The sequence below is a fragment of the Pogonomyrmex barbatus genome, unplaced genomic scaffold (assembly GCF_055798465.1).
Source record: "Pogonomyrmex barbatus isolate J1 unplaced genomic scaffold, ASM5579846v1 scaffold1, whole genome shotgun sequence".
NCBI lineage: Eukaryota > Metazoa > Arthropoda > Insecta > Hymenoptera > Formicidae > Pogonomyrmex > Pogonomyrmex barbatus.
This window is the reverse complement of record NW_028297098.1, coordinates 1,623,169-1,648,724: the sequence shown is the minus strand read 5'-3', so window position 1 is coordinate 1,648,724 and position 25,556 is coordinate 1,623,169. Positions and strand designations below refer to the sequence as shown.

Below are 25,556 nucleotides of genomic sequence, written 5' to 3'. Positions count from 1 at the left end.
CGCATCATACACCTCGATCTGACAGCGCTTATCAGCAAACTGCTTCATCGCTTTCCTTCTTTTACATTAGCATATTTTTAAAGGACCAACGTGTTCGACGAAAACATCACACATCATCGCGGATAATAACCCCCCGTAACAACTGCGTTGCGTTGCATATCACAACCGCTCATCGTTCTCGCGAGGGCAGTTTTTGTACGAGCACCAGATAGGAAAGAGGCTAGACGCTAGGAGCTAAAAGTTCAAGCCGCAACTTTAAGTCCCTCGTGAATAATCGCCGGCGTTTCTACGGGAGAGAATCTCAACGTTCATAACTGCGCGCAGTAGACGACCGATGACTGCCGTAGCCGGCCAAAGGATTGTAGAAAATCCGCGACGAGCCGTCGCGAGGCGACGAGATAAATTTTCTCGCGTGTGCCACGCGAACGTGCAAAACAAATTAAAAGAGAGGGAAAGAAAAAGAGAGGGAAGACGGAGAAAGAGAGAGAGAGAGAGAGAGAGAGAGGGAGAGCGCGAGAGAGAATAAAGAACGCGAGCACGGAGCTTGAAAATACGAGAGGTGGTCACCCGAGCCCGCTGATAAACGCTGAGTAATGGGGACGCAAATTGCGTGCGAGGAATACCGCGTGAAAAATGAATGCGCGATGCAAATTCTTCCGGAGGGCGTCGCGAGGGCGTCGCAACAGCGACCGGTATTGCCGGATGCTGTAATTCCGTCTAAATCGCTCACCGCGGCTCGAGAGCCGGTCCACGAAGCAAACTGACCGTCTCCGTGATGGTCCGAGAGAAGACGCGTAATCCCCGGGGGAATTAGCCAATTAATACTGCCGGCGGAGGATCTACGCACTAAGTTAATACAACGGCGAGTATCAACACAACGGAAATCATAGGCAGATTATGCCGGCGTCGATAGCCCCAACTCCGTCGTCCGCTACGGACCAAAGTATACAATCCGCGGGATACCGGGACGCCTCCACGAGGCATCGTATATATACGAAATTTTAGACGGATTACTCCCCGGCAACTCGACTGGCTTCTAACCCCTGCATTTCGCGATGCAGTAGCGTGACGATATTAGGTCTGTATATAGACTGCACGATATCGCGAGTTAACGTGTACAAACTTCGCGGTACATACAAGCCGGCGTGTATAGTCCTGACAATAGGGAGTGACTCGGCAAGTGAGCCTGTTCGGCATCAATTACACCACGCTTCCCGGATTTGTTCCCGGATTGACGTAGACCTCCTCTCGCCGACGAGGTGACTGTGCGATTATTCGAGGAACGTACGTTCCGCTTTAAAACGGAGGAAGTGCCGCGGCTTCGCGCGGCGTCGTTCTCGAGAATCCGGCGTGTCGGCGCGAGTGCGCACCTTTAATTCTTCCAGTGCAAAGTTATTATTTTGGCGTAATGATAAACAAAAACATTAGAATTAATTTCTCATTTGTTGAACAAGTTTCTCACAAAACTGAGATACGCTTGCTAAACGAAAATGATTTTCCGGTGAAACCAATGTCTAATAAAAAAGAAAATTTAGTGCAAGTTCTTATGACAATATAAATAAAAATAACGTGAAAAAGTACCTGTAGACATTCTCAGACTTCTTAGATTATCGTACAAATATTAAGATGAAAAATTCATCAAACTATAATCAAACGGTAGAACTCAAACATTCAATATAATAAAGTCTACAATAAAAGAAGCGATCTAAGTAAGCAGAGTAAGTGTGAATGCTTCGAAGTGAGATGTCAAGACTTGAAGTATATATATATATATATATATATATATATATATAAAGAGTTAAGATAAACACTCCGAAACGATCCTCGGATTTGCCTAGAAAGAACGGCCTCGAGTAGCCAAGTCACAATCGCCAAGTTAAGGCAAACGTGAAATCTTTGTACCTGAAACTTTCTTCGGAGTAACGCCGAGGATCAAACGGAGGATCAAACAGTCGCGAGAAACGAGAGCATATCTCGCGAAAGTTTCCCGAGAGAGGAGAGGGAACAGGGGAGTCGCGTGCTGCTCTCCTCTCGAGAAGACCGCGCGTCGTGGACGATCGGTCGCTCGTCGCAATCCGTTCTTTGTGATACACCAAGCTCATACCGCTCCACGGAGAAGGAAGAAGACAAGTGGTAGAGAAAAAGGATGATGGCGGGGACGGGGGTGGGTGGTGTCGGCGGCGTTGGGATGCTGAGGACCAGACGGCGGGACGTCAGCGTCAAGCCAAATAGAAAACTCGACCGGAAGTCCTCGAGGGGGATGATTTACGAGAATGAGGAGCTCAGACTGAGGACCATTCACATCAATGCCGAGGTGGAGCAAGGTAAAGGGCGAGGAACAGAAGGGGAGGCGGGCCGCAGCTCGCGTGGATTTGTCGATGAATCGAAGGTGAAAGGAATCGCGTCGGTTTGCGAATGTGTCGTTTCGAAAGGGCGCGGTAATGCCACGATTACTCTTCCTTTCCTTCGGCTTGATCGCGCCCGATTAATGAGAACGTTCGCGATAAACGAGCGGGATAAAATGATTTTCGATGTACGAGGAGACAGAAAAGAATCGTTTTCCAACTTTTTTCTTATCTCCTTCGTTAGATAGATAAGAGATACCTTAAAAATTTAGTGACTTGAAATTCTACTATCAGTATATAGACAGCACGTATAACTTCAGATAAATGAAGTTATTATCTAAATTCTCTCTCTCGTTAATGCAATGCTGTTTATTCGATTTATTATTTACACCGTTTCATTTTTTCCTCTCGTCGGGAAGATATTTTAAGCGAAATTTTATTAACACAATTGCTCCGAATGCCACTGTTTGAATTATTAATTTATCGTTATAGACGATTCACACTCGAGGGCCAAATTAATTTCGCAGGGACTTCCATTACGCGTTAGTGGCAGGCCAGACCAACTAATAATGTTAAATATTTGATCCTCCAGGGTATAACTGCGCCAAAGCAATCAAGGATTAATTTAACTACCGTGCTAAAGGAATTTTTGATATGTCATGGAAAAGTGGGGATTTAAACTTATTCTATTAAAGTTAGCAAATATATCATGATGAGAACAAAGCTAATCTCATGAAAATAAGATGTCTTATTACTGAGATGTCTTATTATTTTTAATAAGGAAATAGCTCTCAATTTTATCAAAAGATATATCATGAACAAATTTAGTTAAATTTGTCCTTCTATGCAAGTTATTGCTCTCCTCCTCTCTGTCTCGTCCTCGCCATTTTCAAATACACTACGATTAATTATTTGAGTACTTTTGTGCTTTACCGGCAGGTGTTTTAATAAACTCGCTCTGTGCAATTGTGCTCTCTGGAATTAGAGGACGCTTTAAATGGATACCATTAATCTCGCGAATCTCACTACCATCGCTTTAATTATGAATTCGTTATTACGCGTGATATCAAACAAAAGGTCAAATATATTTCATCGCGCGAATCATGCAATTTTATTGCGCGACTTTATGGCAGATCTGGTAAACTGCATCGCGCCGCGGTCATCTAAAAATAGACACGTGCGTACACCAGATAGAAGTCGCCGTACGAACTATTTTCGAGGTCTGGCCTGCAAACGCCCTGAATTTGTCCAGTCGAGTAAGCGAGTAGTACAGTTTCTAGTACCGGCGGTTTCGATCCAGCAGACTTGACTCAGTTGCTAAATACGCTCGAGATGACGCCAAACGCATCCGCGCCCCACTTTGCAAAGCAACGTTTGCTTTCAATCGCATTGGTATTACTTTATTTTGACAAACAGTAGGAAAAACAGTGTCGCAATAAATCAAGAGAAAGGAGAGAAGATTTGTTGTAAACGGGAGTGATTATGAAACGAGAGTGAGTTTGTTGTAACTGAACGTGAACAGCGATAAATCCCACGTGACCGGTTAAATTAATCAATAAATTGATGAATCATGGAAATACTAAAATTGAACGAGATTTCGAAAAGGACTTAATCGTCTGAAAATGGAACTCCGCTGTTAATTATCGGATTATCGAGGATTCTAATACGGATAAGCTCGCGAGAGACTGTCATTGAAATCGACAGCTTGATAAAACGCATTCCTTCGAGGAAGTTCTATTAACAATGGTGGGTATATATATCATTGTATAACTTTTGCCATGTATTATAATCCAAGAGTGAAATTGAACGGATGTGCCGACGTTGCGGGAGGGCATGACGCTAATGCAAAAAGTTTGAATGACGATACATGAATCGTGCCGTCTACGTGATTTCCTTAAGATTTATTTACCCGGGGAGCCAAGAAAAGCTTTGTTTTGGCAAATATTCCGGGATGGCGTTTGTTCTCTTAGAACTCGGGATCCAGATGTCGACGCTGTACAGATTCCAAAAAGCTAACCGCTAACTTACTATCCTACGTAATACCATTGAAATGAAAAACCAATCTCGATTTTGATGGCTCACCGATGGATCAATCAGAGACAGTATTTTGAACAGTATTTTAAACCGCATCAACTATCAATAGAGATTTGGGTCAAGCTATAAATAAATAAGTATAAATACATCACAGGCAATGACGCATTACTTTAACTAAGTAAAAGTTGTAATAATTTTACAGATTAAATTATCTAATATTATTTTCAGAAATAAATATGTGTCATTAATTAGCGATTTTTAATTAAAATGGTAATTAAATAAAATAAATTTTCGAAATACATTAATTATGTTATATATACATAAAAAAATTTAAATTATTAAATATCTTTTTTAAATTTTGTTATTATTTTTTAAAACTAAATGCAATCTATATAATTACAAATTTTATATATATTTACAATTTACTGTTATAGTTACAAAATAAAAATATTAGAAACGCTTTTAAACTCTCCAATCCATATCAAACGAAAAAAGAGTGTCTGACACTTTCGTCGAATCAAGATAGTATCTCACGGGCTTTTTTGTTCTTTCCGGCACATTATGCAGCCGGATTATCATAGTGCATTCAAGTGGCGTGCGAAGAAAATCCTTCACGATTAGAAAAACTGACAGCACGCCAAGAGGGTTCAAAGTGAGTTGTTGGATCAATCTACCCGTTCTTGAACTCTCTTTTTCTACTCCTCTCTCATGCTCGCTCGATGAGAAAACCAGACGCCACCTACGTCAAGCTCGGAGATTATTTCGAGTCCTTTTTCAACCTCTTGATAGATTACATCGCCGCGTGAAGAAACGGTGCCGGTTCTAATGAACAATTTATCATCGCCCCAGTTCGCACCGACACCAAATTTCTTCAATATCAAAAATATAGCGCCACTGTCGGACTTCAAAACTGATGATGTTAAACACAAGAACTGACGATGTCTCTACTGATGACAAACGATATTAAATCGCTGAAAATAAATTGTTAAGGAAAGCAGACGAAGCCAAAAATAAGAATGCCTGAGAATGTAATCACGATGCTAGAACTTATGTTTGACGTCCGTATAATTTAAACGGCAATATTATCGACATATATAGTGTATACACATAGTGCACTTATGAATGCAAACACATAAATTTAAGTAATATGTGGTCAAGGAAAGAGATCTCTTACTCGATTGAAACTATATAGCTTTTACGTAATATCGCGGTCAAGGCGGGTAATAAAATGGTGAAATTTATAAGATCGCCCTCGGTGATCAGTTTCTAAAATAACATCAAAAGATATAATGACGTTGATCAGTGCCGACATATCAACATTGTCGGTATACCAACATTCACATCAGATGCTTTTTTATCCGCAAACTTAATAAACGTATTCTAAATTTACATATATTCTATAAATTTTCCTAAAAATACTCTGTAAAACTGATATCAAGATGCTTCTCTTTTTTTTCTTCAAATTATTTGGAAATTTTGCAATCATAAAATAATTCTTTAAAATCATAAAATAATATTTTTGTTCGTTTTGTATAAAAAAATATTTTTATACAAATCACTGCTCTTGTCGAGCAAAAATTCCTTATTTGGAGAAGAAACACGTCAATGTATGTCGGTGTGCTACTTCGGCGCAACGATACAGTGCTGGTCGCGGGACTACCACGGGGGACTACAAAAGATTTAAATAGTCGCGAGGGCGCGAGAGAGATAGAGAAAGCGAGACCTGCGGCGGTGGTTTCGTGACGCGCGATGAAGAAGCGGACGAAGAAGAGGTAGCTCGCGGTAGGGATGAAGACCGCCGCAGTGATGTAGCCACGCGTCGCACTAGTTTCGCCCGGCGACTCTAAACGGCCGGCACGCTTTTCGCGGAAGCTGTCAAATCTGCAGAGTGCGATCCCGGAAGCGAAAACGGTCCGGAATCAGTTCAGAACCCGCTCGTCGTCGCTCGAAGTCTCGAACTGTGATATGTCGGGCCTTGGCGTCGCGACGTCGTCGTGCGGAGGCGCACATCTGGCGGAGAAGCGCATCTCGGTGTTACGTAACAAGAAAGAGAAAGACGTCGAAACGGAGATTGAACTGTAACGAAAAATTCCCGAGGCTCGGGACAAAGTGCGCGGCAAATTCGCTCGGAGAGATATAAGAACGAGTAAAACAATATGATGAGAGAATTGTGCGAATTTTTTTCGCGCTGATAAAAAGTATGATCAGATAATTTCACGGGGATCTTCGTTTGTGACTACCGACTAGTGGCATTCCGCACTAAACCAACATTTGTAAATCCCATTTAAAATTAATCTCTCAATTAAAATGATGTAAAAAACTTTTTTTAATTAAAAAAAAAAAGAAAACACGTCGCAGTTAAAATTTAGGATTTTCTTAATTGTCTTAAATAACATCAATTCATCATTGCCATTACTTGAAATGACATCGGAAAACAAACGTCATTCGTACAGTACGGGACATCGCAGCTGCTCATGGAAAGTACGTTGTCATGAAAAGCACTTGGTTTGATGGAGGAGAAAGGAGCAACGAATGTTGTTGCACGATGTCGATGCAGTTAACTGACAGAACGGTCGCGAAAATAAGGACTGGCTACTTCGAGAAACGGCTGTTTTCGCTCACCCGTTCTTTCCCGGAATAAACCCGAGAGAAGGATGAAGTTCAGGCACGCCGTTAGCCAGCAACGGCTATTTATTGATGAAACACTGATGGATTATTTAATGACTCGATCGACGAAATGACCCCCATCACTCGAGCTCGCGTGACTCCATTAGAGAGAGAGAGAGACGGTGCGCATACGTAGGTAATGCGAATTCGCTATTGATTTGACGAGATCGTGGCGAGCCGCGAAACCGGGGGGGGTCAACCCCCCTCGGTAAGGAGTCGTCACATGAGCGAGGCCCCGTGGCGCGCACAGAAATGGAAGGAGCGGGAGATGATCACGATGCAGAGAAGAGACTCGACCAGGTCAACGAGACGTGAAGAAAAGGAGAGCTCGTTTTCTTCGTCGCGGAATTCCGGTACGAGCTCGTTTAAGAGTTTCTAAATAGTTTAACCCTTTAACTCTCAATATGCTCGTCCTGACGATGGACGAGCATCTTTTAAATGGCTTTCTGATGTTCCTTTTTTTCTGCAATCCCGCAAGGTGGTTTAATTATCACTAAGTTATATTCATTATTACTATAAGAGAAAAGTTCTCTGCCTACATAAACAATATAACGATTATATCAATTTAAATCATCAGTAGAAATTAAATTATCAAAATTTTTCCTGTTTTTTTAAATTTTATAATCGAACAGAGAGTAACGTTGTAACAAAATATGAAAAACAATTCCAATTGTTCTTAATATAATTTCAAGCTCGTCTCATATAAATTGTAAAAAGACACGCTTATTTAAGCATGTATTAAGGAACAATGTTACAGCGTAATAATATTAAAAAACCACAAGCCACGCGATGCTTTCTAACAACTAGCAGAGTAACGGAGGTGGAAACATCGAATAAATGAATTCGGGAAATGTCATTAACATGAACGAAACCAGAAAAAGACCTCTCCCTTCCTCCTCTTCTCTCTTCTGTAGCATAGTACTTACTTCGCGCAAGACATTTTATGAAAAAAGTTTTTAATACACCTTGCTCCCTCCCAACTTCATCTGCTTGTCGCTGACTCAACTCTTCGTCCGTAAAAAGGAAAACGCGATAATGTCTATGGCGCACACAGGTGAATGCGATTTTCACTGATAAAATCTGATACGTGGCTAAGCTTCTCTCTTTCTCTTCTCCCCCCTCCCCTCTCTCTCTCTCTCTCTCTCTCTCTCTCTCTCTCTCTCTCTCTCTCTCGCTATAGCCTCGCAAAAGCCTGCAAATATCAGTTTGTTATAACGACTCGACAAGAAATTTTTCCGCGGAAAGCGGAAGAATGAATCCTCGTAAAAGACGACGTGCTAGACACATTCGCAAAGACGACCGTATTATCGCAACGATATTGAATCCCAAGGTGAATTAAAGATGAATTTATATCACTGTCAGAAATAATTTTATGAGGCCATTGAACTCTTTCCGCGCACAAATGGCTTTTTTCTGGGCAATATATGTCCCCTGACAGATGAAGGAATTAAGACTCGGTGTTGCGTGTTCATCATTAATTCGCTAGCCATATAAACACATGCATTACTTGCAAAATGAAATATTCATAGTCATTACTTACTTGCGAAAAGAAACAGTCACTACACACAATGAAATATTGTCAATTTATCAAATGCAAGCGTGTTTCTGAAAAGACATTCATCATCATTTAACTGTGTGACGTACTTTTTAATGACTAAATTATTTTTATTTATAATATTAAGGAATTTTGATAACAAAATAAAATATATATATATATATAATATATAATATTAAATAATTAGTTATGGTTACAAATGTTAAAAAATTGCTACAAAATATAATCTAATCTTTCGTAAAATTTTTCTTCAACCGGAACTACAGATTGTAATTAAAAAATCTGTATCGATATTGAAACGAATGATTACTGACTTCTCCTAAAAGGATAATAATTAGCTCCCACAAAAGGGTAATAATTAGCGAGTACAAGACACAGGAGATCCGATATACCCTGGTACCGTTACTTAAATGCAGACTTCTGCGCAGACGCGTATAACATGATACATATGCCGGTGACACATGCACATCATTTACGTGACGGTGACGAACTTGCAGTCATTGCAGAGGCACACGTGGGACTCAGAGGAGAGAGAGAGAGAGAGAGAGAGAAGGAGAAGGAAGTGAGGGAGATCCCTGACTAGCAAAATTAGCATAAGCCAAGAACTCCAACATGCCGCGGTGAGGGGCGCATCCGTGAGATTCCCAGGAACCCAAGTTGACAATGCGATCTTGACTAACAATAAGCACCGACGCGAAAGTAATCCCGGGCACGCGACACGCTCAGAACTCGCTTCTCTCGCAGAAACACAGAAATTTCACGGTGGGTATGCAGTACCGTTTTCCGATTATGCCCGCATCCGTGGAGTTTCATACGGAGAAGGTGCAACACGACAGCGAGTAGTGACAAATATTTATTTGACGAGTTTGATAAGTAAACAGAAATATAAAACAAGAATCATCTTTTCTTTGTGCTACTGAATTTGGATTATGTTATGCAATTCTGTGATTTTTATCAAGTACTTCGGAGATTTGTTATATTATGGTGGACAATTGGTGGTGTAAAAAATTTTGTGATCTTATAAAGGAATAGTAAATAAAAATATTATTTATGCGTAATGTCATATAATATAGTGTATCATATAATATAGTGAGATAAGAAAATAAAGTGATATAACAGTGCGAGTGTTTCAGAAATAAAACTGATGTCACTATTCAGTTTGCTAGCTCCGTCGCTGCTCAGAGAAGTCCTCACGGGAAGAATGGACCCCGACAGTGAGTTGATTTGTTCCAAGATAAAGGAATTTATAAATTATAAAAAAATATCAGTTAAAATATTGTTTAAAAAATAATGGACAAAATCAAATAATTGTATTGCAAGATGCATAGTGAAGTAATAACAAAACATGACATTATTGCGTCAATTTAAAATCATGCATCAAACTTGAAGATATTTTTTTCTATTTGATCAAGATTACTATATAAATTAAAATAAATTCGAATAAATATGAGCGATAAATTGCTAATAATGCTCAACAAGATGAGATTAAGCCAACAAAACTGTACTATTTTTGCTAACGTCGCGAAGTAACGCATAGTTTATTACGAAACGCCAGACAGTATTGTCTACTATGTTGCACATATAATGCATTCCGATTATTTTTTGAATCAATAAATTACAACGAAGAAAGTTAATATTGAAATTACTCTTTATTAAATGATAAAATCTTTTCTTTTTAAAATCAATTTCAAATAAATTGTGATATAACATTACTTTAAGTCAAAATATCACGCGATTAATATTAATTCTTAAAATACTCATTAACAAGAGCTAAAATATTAAAAAAGAGAATTTTGAGACGGAGAAATGTCGACGACTCGAAAGTTACGTAGTTTAATTAAACTTTTGAAAGTTAAACAATTTTCAATTAAAAGCGACGAATAAAAATTTGCGACTTTTAATGCAGACTGTATATATATATATATATATATATATATATATATATATATATATATATATATTCACGTTGTTGGGAGGAAAAAAGCGGTGAGAATGGAAGCTGAAAGCGCGAAAGACGAGGAGCTTTTTCAATGCGCGGTAGGCGGAAACGCAAACTCACTGTAACGTAGAGACGTTGTCTCTGTTCCTCGGAAAGTGTCACGAGACACCTTACAGCCAGGAGCTTTCATAAAAATCTCCTATGCTGCGAAGGAAAACGAGCGTTGTCGTCACGTTCACAAAGCGAGACGTTCGAGTTTCCGTACTTTTCGAATGCTCAATCGACGCGCACGCAAAATGCACGATCGTATGCATCGGCGGATGCAAACACCTGCACCAAAACTTTCGCGTGAGCGAGAGATGAAAACACCAGGTCGATCCTACCTTCTCCCTACAGTTCCGAAAGTACCCACTAAAGTGAAACTTCTAAACCTGCTCGTATAAATTTCAGATTTTGTGGCTCCATTGTTGCCGAAGCAAACCGCAAATTTTACCGAACTACCCTGGTCGGAATTATTTAACCCCAAGGCACTTTCGTTGCACTGTATTTTGTGCTGTATTTTGTATATAGTTAATAGTTTCTCAAATGCTAATTTATTCGAAACAGTTATACGTGGCAACTGAACATTAAAATAAAATATTGAAATAAAAGAAATTATGAAAATTAAAATTTTTTAAATTTAATTAAGAAGACAATTAAATTTACTTGTATTTTAATTTTATATATTTTCTATTAGAAAATTATTAATAAGTAATTATAATATATATAAAAAAACAACGCGTTTAAATAAAGACATTAATTACTTGTCGTGATTCTTTAAGTCTTTTGCGACATTTAATTTATATAAGTTAAATATTAAATATTAAAGTACAAAATTGAATAAAATCCATTTAAACTTAAGTGCCTCGGAGTTAAATAACGATATTTCAATTCATATTATAACGATATGTCAATTTATATTATTTTTTATTTCCGTTACGCAGCATCTCCGATGAAACCTGACATTTAAACGAAAACAACGAAAAAACATCGAAAAAAAATTGCCAATGGTAATTATTTCGAAATATGGCAAGTGGATATTTTGACATGATTGTATACACTAGCCGGAATGCGAGCTGTCTAGTAACGACGTCATTGGATATTCTATGGAACTGTGCGTGTCCAGGAATACACCCGTGGGATATGTCTATTTCCACATAGGCACGCACGCATATATATATATATATATATATATATATATACATCCGCGATATGCGTCGACGATAATTCAGCCGTGTCAGAATTCTAGTGGCTATAAAACGCGTATACGCGGGAACACCTCGTAGGTGTCCGTCGACCAGGCGAAACCATAAACAACGATCGCTTATTTTGCGACGGTGTTCATTGTATAATATATATCTATGTCAATCAATCGACGGCACATTCGCGCATGTTTGCTGTATGCCTTGTCCTAGACGATACATACATATAATATGCCAATATTGATGAACGTGCTAATTGGTCAATAGAGAATCTCTCTGGAGATCGCGCGCGCGCGTAAAATTAAAAAAAAAAAAATATATTATAAGTAGTAACCTGACCTAAAAGAATTCAAAATTCTTAAAAGTCTTCATAGAAAGTTTTATCAAAACATTTTTATTTAGCAATCAATATTATTAACTTTACTAATAAGATAATTAATTAGATAACCAATGATTTCTAGCATCTAACAGAATAGTTTTATTTTCAATTAATATGTTTTATTATTAATATCATGAAATAAAGAAAAATTTTTGAGTTATTGAAATTTAAAACACTCTCATATATTAATATTCAAGTTATCAAGCAATTAACTTGATTAAAGTATATTTTTTAATTCTATTAGAGAAAAAAGGAAAAAATGTATCCATTTATAGTTTGTATCGATAAACCTTAATTTTGCACTTTAAAAATCTGCTCTTAAGTTAATGGAGCTTTATCGCGACACAAATCACTTTTGTCCGAAGCAGCTTTCATCCATCGCGTTCGCAAACGCGCTATCTCAACCTGCCTGGGTTCGATTAACCCCAGAGGGGTAGTTCGCCGATAAGCCGTGACATACGCAGTGAGGAAAAAACGTACAATTTCGCTAACGTAGAGTTGATGCGCGGACCTCGTTTCGCAGCACGCTTTTGCAACATTGTAACGTCATTTTTAGCATGCGGTTTCCTCGCGATGGTGATGGCATTATGTTTGTACAAAAAAAGAATAAAAAAAAAAAACACCTCTCTGGACATCGAAATGGAAAATATCTCCTGATTTACGAGCCCTCAGTGTAACCGGCGACTACCTGGAACGTTCGTCATTCTGTCAATGGTACGGCTGCCCCGTGGCGATAGTCTTGCATATACAACGTTGCATTTAGTTATAAATCTGTGAGGCCCAAAGTCTAAAGGCATCAAGTTGTTCGATCAAAAGCTAAGCATGACTTGTTGAAAAAAAGATCTTCTTCTAAAGGTTTTTCTAGCAAATGAGAAAATGCATAAGAAATAAATCTTAAATATCGCATTTCGCAAACTTATATTTTTCATTAAAAAATCTGATTTGACAACAATATTCGATTTATAAAAAATTAATTTTAATAATAATGGTTTCGTGATATAAATTATAATAAATTGTGAAGATAATATAATTCGCAAAAATAATATTCGTATTATTATTATTATTATTATTATTATTACTTTCGACTCACAAAGAAACCAGTTGTTGAGGATAAATGAATCTGAGAGGGTTAGCAGGGATAGGTTTTGCTCCAACCTTTGCATATATACGATCTCAGACAACAGTTCCCGAAAACGAAAGCCCGCATGTCTCGATGCGCGCCTTCATTAGATCGGTTCTTAACACCTCTCGTGAGGCGCCAGATTGAATCTGAAGAGAAAAAAAGACATTAAGACGAAAGGGTCAGATATTTATGAGGTGGTTCTACCATCGCGGTCATCGAATATTAATGTATTCCTCTTAAAAAGAAAGATCGATCGACCTGGCCACGACCGGTTTCATCGAATTTAACACGGTTGAAAGATAAAAGACAACAACGAGTTAATTGGAATCACTTGGAAACAGATGCCGTTCAAGTTTTTCTCACGACAATCATATTTCTGCAATACTATCATGCTAGATAGAAAAAATAATAAAAAATATTATTAAGAATTCGATCTCGTATTTATAAATTTATTGTTTTAAAAATAATAATTTTTTTAAGTGTGATGCTAAAATAATAACTATTTTATGCCAAAAATTAAATAGCTTTATCAAATTGAAAAAAAATTAAAGGATCTTTCATAAGCTAATTTAGAAGATCAAAATATTATAAAAACTTGCACATACATCTTAATTTATCTAATAATAATAATAATAATAATAATAATACATCAGAATTTATACGTTAAGTTCAGGCTTTGTCTAGAAGATCACTTTTTATTGGAAAAAGGAGGAGCATTTTCATTAAAAGTGGGAGATGATGTCAGACACTGATTCTTGTCTCATAAAAAGAAATTTCTGGTAAGATTAACCTTCCACGTAACCATCGGAGACTTGTCCGCGGGGAGCTACTTCGTCTCTCGGTATTACGACGGCGGTCTGTTAGCGATAATTTACATGGGATATTGGCGCGATCTAATTCGGGCGCGGTCTGGCAGCCGACGGATGGACGGCCGTGTCACGTTCGATTATATCCAGAAGGACCATGCTTCATAGCTACGAGCTTGCTGGAGCCTTAAATGAAGTGTTAGTTAACGCGACGAGCTGTCGATCTAGATTACCTGGTCTAGACGCGGTCTCCTCTGCGGACGTTTCCAGCGGCCTTCGCCGTGAAATGACATCGAGAAATTACATTACAGCGAAATTTTTAAGTCCAAAATTACAAAAACGATACTTTTAAAAGTGATTCTCATATCATAATAAAAATAAAAAATAATGACGTACAGTTAAGATCATTTTTTTTTTTTTTATAAAAAACATTTCTCAGTATGTTAAAAGATAATTATATGTAAATGAAAAAGATTAACATGATAATTGATATATAAGCAATAACTGTACGATTTGTTAGGACGATTTAAAAATTTTTTGTATAAGATATAATTGCCATAAGAATTGCGTGTTTTATTTGTCGATTCTGCGACATTCCCGCCGACTTGAGAAATGCTTTAACGGCCATTCTGGTTTACTGCCAGCGATGAATTAACACTCAACTGCGAGACCACCGTTCGTTTATCGTCGACTGTGAATCACTTAGGCATATGCGTTTCGCGAGTAATATAAGTGTGACAATTATTCCGTCACGCCAAATAATCCGACGCTGATTCATATCGTTAAATCGGGCAAAGATATGACTAGAAATGCTTATATTTGATTTAAATAACAATCTTGTTACTTCTTCAAAATGCAAAATCATTATTATATTGGGATTTTACACAGAAAAAAATTAATCTTAAATCAAAACTATATATTCTCAAATATAAGCAAGAATATTACAATTTTTATAGATGATTTTTAATTTTAAGTTGAGCAAAAGTAATATTTGCATCAATACAAGTCCCATCAAATCAAGATTAGAAAGTTTTTAAGAAGATTATAATATTCTTGCTTATATACGAGGATATTTGTCTTGATTTAAGATTTATATTTTTTGTGTACATGTATATCATCAATCTTATATTTTATTTCTTTTTCCCCTTAGAGACGTCGTTTGCATATCTCATTATGACGCAACATAGAATTCACGAGTCTTGAGCAACGCGCTTCATCTCACTCGTGCTTCACTCGCTCGTTAGCAGACTCAATCATACGAATCGCGTGTAAACAAGCACGCGAAATTTTCTGCAAAATCAATCGGACGCCTATGGCCGCGCACCCCCGTGCGATTTCTCGTATTCGCGAGGAGCGTCTCGCCTCAAAGCAACACAGTCGCAGAGAGGCGGCGTCACGAGTGAAAAGCGAATATCCCGGGAATATTTTCTCCGAGTTCGTTTACACTCGTTCTCGTCGACCGGGACGCAATTTCCACTTTTCAAAGAGCCAGAAGAAATTCCGGCCCGCTGATAGGAACGGCGAGTTGGCAAAACCAAATATGTATTTCGCAGCTGCTTTGATCACCTTCGCGGCGAAAACGCCCACAGCAAACGAAAGGAGACCGAGGATGCCAACGAAAAACGCGAAGGCTTGTACGCCCACTCTCTTTCCCGTCCCTATGTAATTTCTCTTTCCTTTTCTTTGTCCTTTTATTTTTTATTTTTATTTTTTTTTCAAAAACGCAGATTCACGAGTTTACGTACAAGTACGTTCGTGTGTACTCTGCCTTCCGAAAGACGATGCGATCCGAATACGAAGGACGGTTCGGTCTTTTTAACTGCCAGGATTAATTAATGTCGGTCCTTCGTGAGAAATATCGGACCGATGCTATTTTTAAAGACGCAAAGGATTCCGTGCGACGGAAATAAGGACGAACACGAAGCCAACAGTACCGAGTGATTAAACCTTTCTGATGCCACGTGTTTGAGCAGGCATAATTAAAACTCTCTCTTTCCTCACGAGCAAAGAATAAAGCGTACTTTGACGAACGGCATGATGTAAAAAGATGATAAAATATGCATGCGGGAAGATATTCTCATCTAACGCTTGTAACAAGATGTTAGCGAGCGAGAATACGAATTGATGAATGGAAGAAGTCAAATTTTGAAATGATTACTTCATATTTAATTCTAATATCTGATTTTGAATATCTGATTATGAATATGTGATTTTGAATATCTTATCTTGAATATCTATCTTAGTATTAAATATAATCCTCATATATATTAAATGATCAAAATGTCAAATCGAGCTAAATATAGGCATTAATAAAGCAATTCAATGAATTTAAATTTGATTAATTTAACTTTCTTGCTTTTTCGATTCATAAAACAAATATTATCCAATGCATATGATTTTAATAAGCTTCTTTTAAATTTAGCTTATGTCACTTTCGAACACATCATATGTGAATCTAACATACAAATTAGGATGGCATAGGATGTCATAACCAACATTCCCATATGAGTAAAACTTGATCCCCATACGAAACTCGAACTGTCACGATCATCATGCTCGAAAATAAAATGGACACCGGTCGCCGAGAGCATTTTCAGTGAGTCATATTACGTCGCTACTCGCAAATATTCAGCATGATGCTTGATTGAAGGGTATTCTGCACGCAGCTAAAAATATCCGCGCGTATTTGCGCCAGCGAGCTCACCTAAACCCAAATAAAAAATCGTTACGATATTTTGATGTAAGATCTATAAGCCATGCGATATTCGTTCTTTTTGTACGTCGCTCGTAAACGTCATGCGTGCTGGCGAGTCCGTTTCAAACAAACCGACCGACTGTAACTTTATTTTTCCGAACTGCGTTACCGAAAACTATTTTAAAAGCGGACTTTTTGGCTAATCGACTTTTTTACAACACAAATTTTTAAAGTAAATTAATGACAAAAATTTCATATAAGACACTACTTACACTAAAAATTAATACTAAAAATTAAATAAAACGTTCATTGATTAACACGAGATATCTCGTGAATAAACGTCGATAATAAACAAGTCTTTCTTTACTTTAAAAAATTGCTATGAAACAAATATTTCAGATACATACGAGCCAAGTAACGAAATTAATAATGTCCGAATTGCATCGGGTGATTTTTATATTTCGACATCAATACAAATAAAAAGATCAATGATCGGTTACAGTATATTTGAACAAATATCGTTTTCAAACGGGGCTCATACAGAAGATAAATGGTCCAAGTTTTAATAGCATCCAAATAGCCGTCGGTGTCCACAGGGAAAATCCGAATTTATGAACCTCCGGAAGGATTTAATTTATTTAAATTTCAGACTGGTAAGCCAGGTTTAAATCCTGATTTACCATATGGCTTTTCTTGTTACACGCACATACACACTTACTATCTAGGCTTAAGAGAACTGTTATCGCGAGTGTGCTTTTACACAACTTTCATGTATAACCATACACAAACCGATAAACTATTGACAATGTTTCGCGTTATAAAAAACCTAATTAAAAAAAAAAAACAAAAAAAAAACAAAAAAAAACAGAAGCTGAATTTCTATCTATAGTCTGATCATTTTTCATATTTGTATCATCCATAATTTTTTGTGATAATTTATATGTATGTGTGTTATAAATAAATTAATATCTTTATAAAATCAGGAAAGAATGAAGATGCACGTAAAGCGTGCCGCGCGTTACGAATAGAAAAGAATACATTACTGCTATATTATGTAGATTCTTTCATACAAAAGATAAGCCTTTGACTTGATTCTTTTTCCCTTTTTCACTTTGCTCTTGCCCAGCATCTAATGTTTAAAACACTAGCTGGTCGAGTTTGAAAAAGAAAAAAGTATTACGCGTATACAACATAAATAATAAAAAGTCTGTAACGGTATAGATCGCTGAATTATCTGAAAACTTCCGCGATCGGGTCGTAGTTCAAGCGCTGGGAAAACACGCTCCAAGCACAAACCCATTAATCATCGAAGTAGGAGGCACCGATGACTGATGAGATACTTAACTTAACTCGCATCTAGGTGGGTTCGAAGATCACTAACGCTTAAAAAGAAGAATCGATCGACTTCGTTTCTAACAATGGAGCTTGCATCTGCATACATCATCCGACCTGACTGATCCTAGATACATGTACCATATATTGTACATAGAAAAAATATGGAATAAAATAAAAATTTGTTACACATATAATTCTGAAAAATTTAAAAGTTTGTAGAATTTTTACATAATTTAGTTTCTGGAAATATACAGTACTCAAATAGAAATGCTATATAACGAATATAACATAAAATTAAATTTTATACAGAATATGTATAAATAATATAACAATTTATAATATAACAATCAATAATATAACATTTTTTTTCTCTATTCTTAAATGAATCTAAATCTTATAATAAAAAAAACTTAGGCTACCTATTTCTTTATATCTCTGTTGTACACGAAACACTTTCGGTGTTTTTATCGTTAAAAGACTATTGCTTGTATTCGCGCACGCGTGATGAGCGTATTTTCCCCAGAAAATATTTAACGCATTATACGCATGGACGACGAGATTTCTTTTGCGCTCTCTCTCTTCCCCCCCCCCCTCTCTCTCTCTCTCTCTCTCTCTCAATCTCTATCTCTCTATCTCTCTCTGCAAAGTTAAGTAATTGGAAGGCCCGGTTTGGTGATTTATCACCGGCTTCTTGACGCACGGTTAGGAAAGGGCGCAGGGTTAGAGAGGAGGCTGGCATCTCAGGCGGAGATTGTTGCCACGTTGACCAATGATCGATCGTTCTGATAGATGCAACGCGTATTGCGATCAGCCGTATGTTGTTGGTCCTTGTAATCACCGAATGGTGATTAAGTGATTTCCACGAGAAAAATTGCGAGTCAAATCTGCCGAGATGTCTGTTTATCTTTTCGTTATAAGACTATCTCATTCGGTGGTCTTAGTGCGTCGAAACGTTCTAGTCTGTTGTAATTTCAGGTCAGAATGATATTAAGAAACTGCGCCGGGAGAACGAGCAGCTGCGTAGAGAAATATGGAGTCTCAGGGACGAGTACGACAAACTCGAGGATATCTTGAAAAAACGGAAGAATCGCGACGAAAGTGACGAGGTAGGCGGCTTAATTGCATTGATGTCAGAAACTATATGAACAATTCATAATAAAATTGATAAAGCATAATAAGCATTAACGGAATAAAAGAAAAATAATGGGAAAATTTTCATTCATTATTTTCTAAAAATATTAACTTATCACGCGTCAATATCATTGTTGTGATCGATATAATCAAAATGACGATATGTGTTGGAATCTGCTGCAAATTGCAGGATCGTTCCGAGGAGGATGACGGCTTGCAGTCGGACTTCTCTTGCGAGGAAGACGAGGAAGAGCGCGAAAATAATGAGAAAATGATCAAGGACTTCAATCAAGAAGAGCAGTTAGAAAACGCGGAGAATCAGAAGATTTCTTCCGAGAAGATGAGCACTAGTATGCATCGACTTCACATAGAGTTCGACGATCTATCGGTTGTCGACGAGGAGGAGGAGCTGAAAAAAGATAAGGATAAGAAGGAGACGACACCGTCGGAGCAGGGCCAGGGAAACGAGGCTGCAGAACATCCGCCTCCGCCGATTCTCGGTCCTCGGCAGCTTCACGATAACATCCCGTTTTATCCGGCCACGTATGAGCCGACGAGCGGTTTTAGTGGAACCAGTTATTACACCGAGTACCCGTTCGAGTTTCCAAGTACGATGGATTTAATGCTGTCCATGGATACGTCCGCGCTATTGGCTTCATCATATTCAGGATTACAATCTGATCCCTTGATCTCGCTGGCCAATTTAGACGCCGGGGATCTAGAACAAGTCGATCCGACGCTACCTCAAATTCACCTTCCACCTGTCGGTTGGCAGAACGACATGATTTCTCAAAAACAAATGCCGACCTATATGGATACGAGCCACGCTCCTGTCATGCCAATAACGGAAATGCAAGTGACAGAAAAGCCGGATTCGCAATCGATAACAATTTCCTCGTTGGGAGGCCTGCCATTAAATACTTTCAGTTTCGTAAGAAGAGAGGCAAGTACGAGGCAACCGACGAAGCTCGATGAGATATCAAGTATACAAGATTCACAAACACAATTTTCGAATGCCGAAGAAGTCAGCAGGAAGTCAGCAGTGGATTCTTCTAAATCTATCATGGTGAACGGAGAAAAGGATATTCAATATTCACGAAGTGAGAATCAAAATGCCGAAGAGTCTACTGCGACGGGAAAGCCTAAACAATTTTTCGCGTCGCTGCCTTTCAAATTGAAGAAACAAGAGGAAGAGTCACCAACCGCCAGTGTAAATTATTTTGGAACCGGAACTAGTTCAAGTAGCGGTAAAACGGCTTCCACAGTGATTTCGAGAACTAATCCTTTTACGGGACTAAAAGGTTCGGCAGACATTTATGTAAACGGTGCGGTACCTTGCGAGGACCTTGCTTTAAGAGATAAAAACGATTCGAGGACTTTTTTGAGTACAGATAACCTACTGATCTCGGATAGTAAAAGTGTTCCGGCTAATCAATTAATGAAATCGATATCGTGTCAAGATCTCTCGAGCGAGTCTCAAAGTGTAGCGCAACAATTGAAATTGAATCACGTTGAATCTCAAACGCTCACGAAAAGCGACAATACTCTGGACAATATAAGCGGTTTCTCTAATAAACCCTACAAAAGTCACCTAAACGTGACGCTAAAAATACCACGAGTCGAACAAGCGCCGAGTCCGGAAACGCCGGAGGTACCTAACTTACCCTCGATAGATTATCGTCTCTTCAGGAATCCCTTTCTAAGAAACTTCGACAAGATTTATCCCAATTACCAAGAACCGAATCCTCCACCCACTACGACGCCACTTTCTATTCAGGTGAACGATGACAAGCTTGCTTATCCGTATCCTGTACCAGCTTACAATCGGGGTGTTCATCTCAACGAGAAGGTTCGAACTGCACACTTGCCGGACCAGAGTCGATTGCTAATAGCGAGCGATCAACTGATGAGCAACAAGCAGGACATTCAAGTGACTTCCTTCGAGAGACCGAGTCCTTGCACCTTGATACCTTCTGCAACGCCTTATGAGCTGGCGAGTTTGGGTAGATTGAATGCAAATCGATATCTGCAGAGTCAGAATCTACGCCAGAACGTTCCGTTCGTGCCGCGAGGACCCGGCCAATTTTATTCACAGAGATGCGGAATGATGTACTATGATAATATCACGAAGGTACCAGCACAAACGCAAACGTCGATCGATGGCGATTCGCATCATGAAGACGAGGAAACGGTCAGCGCATCAAATTCGCCGAGCGGACAGAGACGGAAAAAAATTATGAAGAAAGACAAAAGCTTAATTAAGGATCCAAAATTATTATCACCGATGACACAAAGAAAATTGAAGAAACATTGCAACGCCACATCGACAGATACGCTCGATTCGCCCGAGAAAACGATACGGAAGAGGTCGAGAAGGTTGAGTACGATGTCACCTGACGCGCAAGAGAACAAGAATGAAAGCAGGTCGTCATCCTCAGGTCAGGACTCGCCGCGTAAGGATCAAAATCGAAGGTCTGTCTACATTAATTCTAGGCGAAGACCCTCTCAAGTGTCGCTAAAAACCTCGAGGAGTGGCAGCGTCGACAAGTTTACGGATGGTACCGCATTGAATTCGGAGCGCGAAAGGACAAACTCAGTCAGCAGTCGGGAGACTGCTAGCGTGAAAGCTCGTAAAACTAGTACCAGTAGTGGTAATGTGCCATGGTGCGCGTGTTGGGGGAATGGTTGCATTTAATTACGGTTGTATTCAATCCAATTCAGAAATGTAAGTAACCTTTGTGAACCTTGGAATCCAATTTTTGAAATTAACTTTTTGTATGGAAACAAATGACAACCTGCGAAAGTTACAATAAATCCGCTTGCATAGTCTTTTTTTTAGAATCGTTTGAACAATTGAGCTACAAACGAAACGGAAAACAACCGGCAAACGATTCTAAAAAAGATTGCGCAAGCGGATTTTCGCTATCTTAAAAAATGGCAAACTTCCCTCTAAGCCATTTGTTTAAATTGTTGGAATTTTTGAACGATTTGACTGCAAACGAAATGAAAAGTGCTACAAACAACTACAAACGATTTTAAAAACGACTGCTCAAGTGGATTTGAAATATTTTAGTGTTGGGTGCGAGTCATTTTTTAAATTTTTATATTTTTTAATAGATGGAGCAAACAACAAAATTATTGTTACAAACAACTACAAACAAAATGCTAACTGTAATTCATATAAAAAAGTTAATTTTTCAAAAGCTGAGTGGCAAATTTATAAAGATATGTAAGTAAAGAAACAGAATGGATGTAAAGTGCGAAGCGTTAACTAACTTTAACGTAAAAATTATATTAATTAATGCATCGATTACTACAGAAATTTTAAAAATTAATATTAATTTTAAAAATAATATTTATTACTCGAGCGCTCTAAAAAAATTAAATTGTAATTTAATTGTAATTTCATTGTAAATCAACTTTCTTCCATCAAAAAATTAGGTGCGTTAGGTAGATATCGATGTACACATGTAATCACCAAATCATTAGTACTAGTCTGAGTATCTCTCAGTAGTCTGATCTCGTATGCATCTTGCGAAATGTTAAAACGAGAAGCTATCCGGTTTGAACCGGACGCGATAGCCCTTATTTATTTAAGACAGTTGCGATTTGTGTCAACAGCGAGAGATTCTTGCTACTTTCTGGCTCTCGGGCGGGAGAGGGACCAGGTCGACTGAATAATTCGAAGGACAAATATCAAAGGGAAATGCTGATGGGCCGTAGAATGAATTCAGGAAGGAAGACCTTAACTTCCCGTTGCTGGTGTAAGGGAACCGCCATTGTAGCCGGTAACGCAAGTCGTAAAACAAGCACAGACAGCAGTACTACGGTGTTGCTAACGTCACATCGGGGTGACAGTTGCATCTAAACTAGTTCTGCCAAGAGACCAGGAAGATGGGCCTGCATCCGCTCTTGAGGCAAATTTACTGGGTTCACCAGTAAATTAGCATGGGCGCAAGCTTGTCGTAAGCACGCGTGCGAATAATGGTACACGTTCTCGAATTATATAGCTCTTCTGGTAGCGATAATCCAATCTACGATTGGATTTCTCAAACTGAAAGTTTGAAGTAGACCTAAAATATAGGATAGAGGACTTTTGGAAATATAGGATACTTTTAGAAAGTTTTTAGATTATTACATTGTATTTTATAGAAATTAAATTTTTATTCGCGAATAAGTACAAAATTTAAATTTAAAAATAAAAATTCCGATTGCTATTATTATTAATCGTCATGTGCGCTAGTTATTAGTTACAAAAGTATTGCGTTATATCTCGCAAATTTAATTACGAAATATCGTATATTATTTCTAGCCATTTATTATAGTCACATATCGCGGTTCGATGTTTTAATATTATAATCTAAAAGATTATAAAGAGGTTATATGGCAAACAAGTATTTTACGCATTTATAGCAGACTAATTTTTAGAATAATATTAATCAGATAGTAAATGTACATAAATAACTGCATGCTGCATTGAAGAAGGAGGATAGTTATACTTGTATATATATTTGTATATATTAATAATTAATTTATATCAATATATCGGTGGTATTTAATGTAACGCATATATTATCTAGAAAAAAATCAGGAAAAAATTCTTATAAAATATATTTCAGTAATGCATTGTACTTTTATACTTTATGCATTTTAAAATACAAACGTTGATGTATTTTGTACTGAAGTAAATTATTAATCCGTATATCTCTAATGACCATTAGGTAAATAATACTCCCAGCTATTCTCACATTATATTCCTGCGAATCATCGATTATCCAGTTGCGTGAAATTTATTAATGGCCCAAGGGGTACAAGGGAAACTTAGCGGCAAAGTTCGCGACTATCCCTTTGCGGAAACTTCTCCGCGCTGTTATTCGCCGTCGTTCAATTACGCACGAAAATGAAGAGAGAAAGAGAGACGCCATCATGCTCTTCACATTTTATGAGACACTAGAAAAACATAATTAAAATTCTATATAAATACTCATTAAAATTCCGTATAATAATACACATCTTATCACACATTGTAAAACAATGATCATGTAAGATAGATTTTACACGATTCTTGCATTCGATCTTAATTCTTTATTTTTTACTGAAAAGAATAATTACATTTTTTTTATATAATTTAAGATTATTCTAGAATTCGTAAGTTTTACACGCTATATAAGAATTTTTAATAATTTTTTATTTCTAACAGATATGTATAAAATAATTTGCAATAAATCTGTTTAAATCTAAAACAGATGGGTCCCTTAAACAACAGAGAAAAATATTTCTTAGCCAAAAGATTTCAGCGAACGGGTGTACAAGAATAATATTATTCTATGAGCACTCATCCCACATTTCACTAATCGTTGCTGCAACATCTGGCAATATATTTAGCGCACTTATACAGGTATGCGGAAATACCTCAACCTCTTCAATTACCGTGAACGTGTTCGTGTGAGTCGCAACTAACAGCGACGAATTTAAATGAAAAATGCCGGGTGTTGTCATTCGAGCAGATCTTTGCGAGAAAGTGGGAAGGGCTGGTTGGGTCGCGTACAACGACCGTCAGCGGACGAAAGCAGCGAGGAAGGTTGCCAGTGCAATTAAAATGCAAATCATCCCTTTTCCCTGCCTGTCCGCTAGACCATCTTTCCAGGAGGTCTCTGGTCCTCTCGCGTCCTCGCAACTCTACACCATAATGGTAACGCCGTCACCGATTAACTTGGAACTAGTTTAGGAGCGACTCGACTCGGCTCGGCTTCGCTCGCTCGGCTGCGCGAAGTCGCACAAGGAGCAAGAACAAGACGCGGTCTTTCGCTCGGTCTCTCTCGCAAAGTGCCACGTAAATGGAAGATGGCACGTTAATACGGTCTAACATCATTTGCAAATGTCACTGCGAGACGTGCTCCCGGCGAATCCAACGCGAGGTACGTCTTATCATAGAAGAAACAGACTACTTCGTATACTGCGGCGAATATGAAAATTATAACGGGGTTCTAAGACTGTTTTAATATCGCATGCCGGATAATTCAATAATCAGTATCCATTCGAGATATAATTCAGAAATTCATCCATCCAGAATTAAGAAATAGAATGTTGAATTTCTAGAGATTGTAACATCTTCAATTGAAGTAATCCTTTAATCCACATGTGGTTTTCAAATCGACACATCGTATCATTGCTCCAAATATGTTTTATTTATATATTGGAAAAAAAGTTTTTTTCACCCAAATATATTTAAATATTTGGGCAGATACATCTCAAAATAATTTTGTCGAGACATCAAAATAATCATATAATTATTCGGTATTAAAA

General features: G+C 37.9%; 2 protein-coding genes across 5 annotated transcripts in view; one reads left to right on the top strand and one right to left on the bottom strand.

The window, feature by feature from the left end:
- The window catches only part of Ror (tyrosine-protein kinase transmembrane receptor Ror), a 236,107-nt gene that overhangs the window by 172,005 nt on the left and 38,546 nt on the right, over positions 1-25,556 (bottom strand). The gene's annotated exons all lie outside the window — the stretch shown is intronic.
- Positions 1,824-23,929, top strand: LOC105430121 (uncharacterized). Of its 4 annotated transcripts, none has more exons than XM_025219041.2 (3): positions 1,824-2,324; positions 19,095-19,225; positions 19,441-23,929. In XM_025219041.2, exons 1-3 carry the CDS (start codon positions 2,147-2,149, stop codon positions 21,943-21,945), a joined length of 2,814 nt encoding a protein of 937 aa, XP_025074826.2. In that variant the 5' UTR covers positions 1,824-2,146; the 3' UTR covers positions 21,946-23,929. The 4 variants fall into 4 exon arrangements, with proteins under 4 accessions (XP_025074826.2, XP_088935711.1, XP_011641793.2 ...); XM_089079585.1 differs by lacking the exon at positions 1,824-2,324 and adding an exon at positions 2,341-4,091; XM_011643491.2 differs by lacking the exon at positions 1,824-2,324 and adding an exon at positions 4,756-7,399.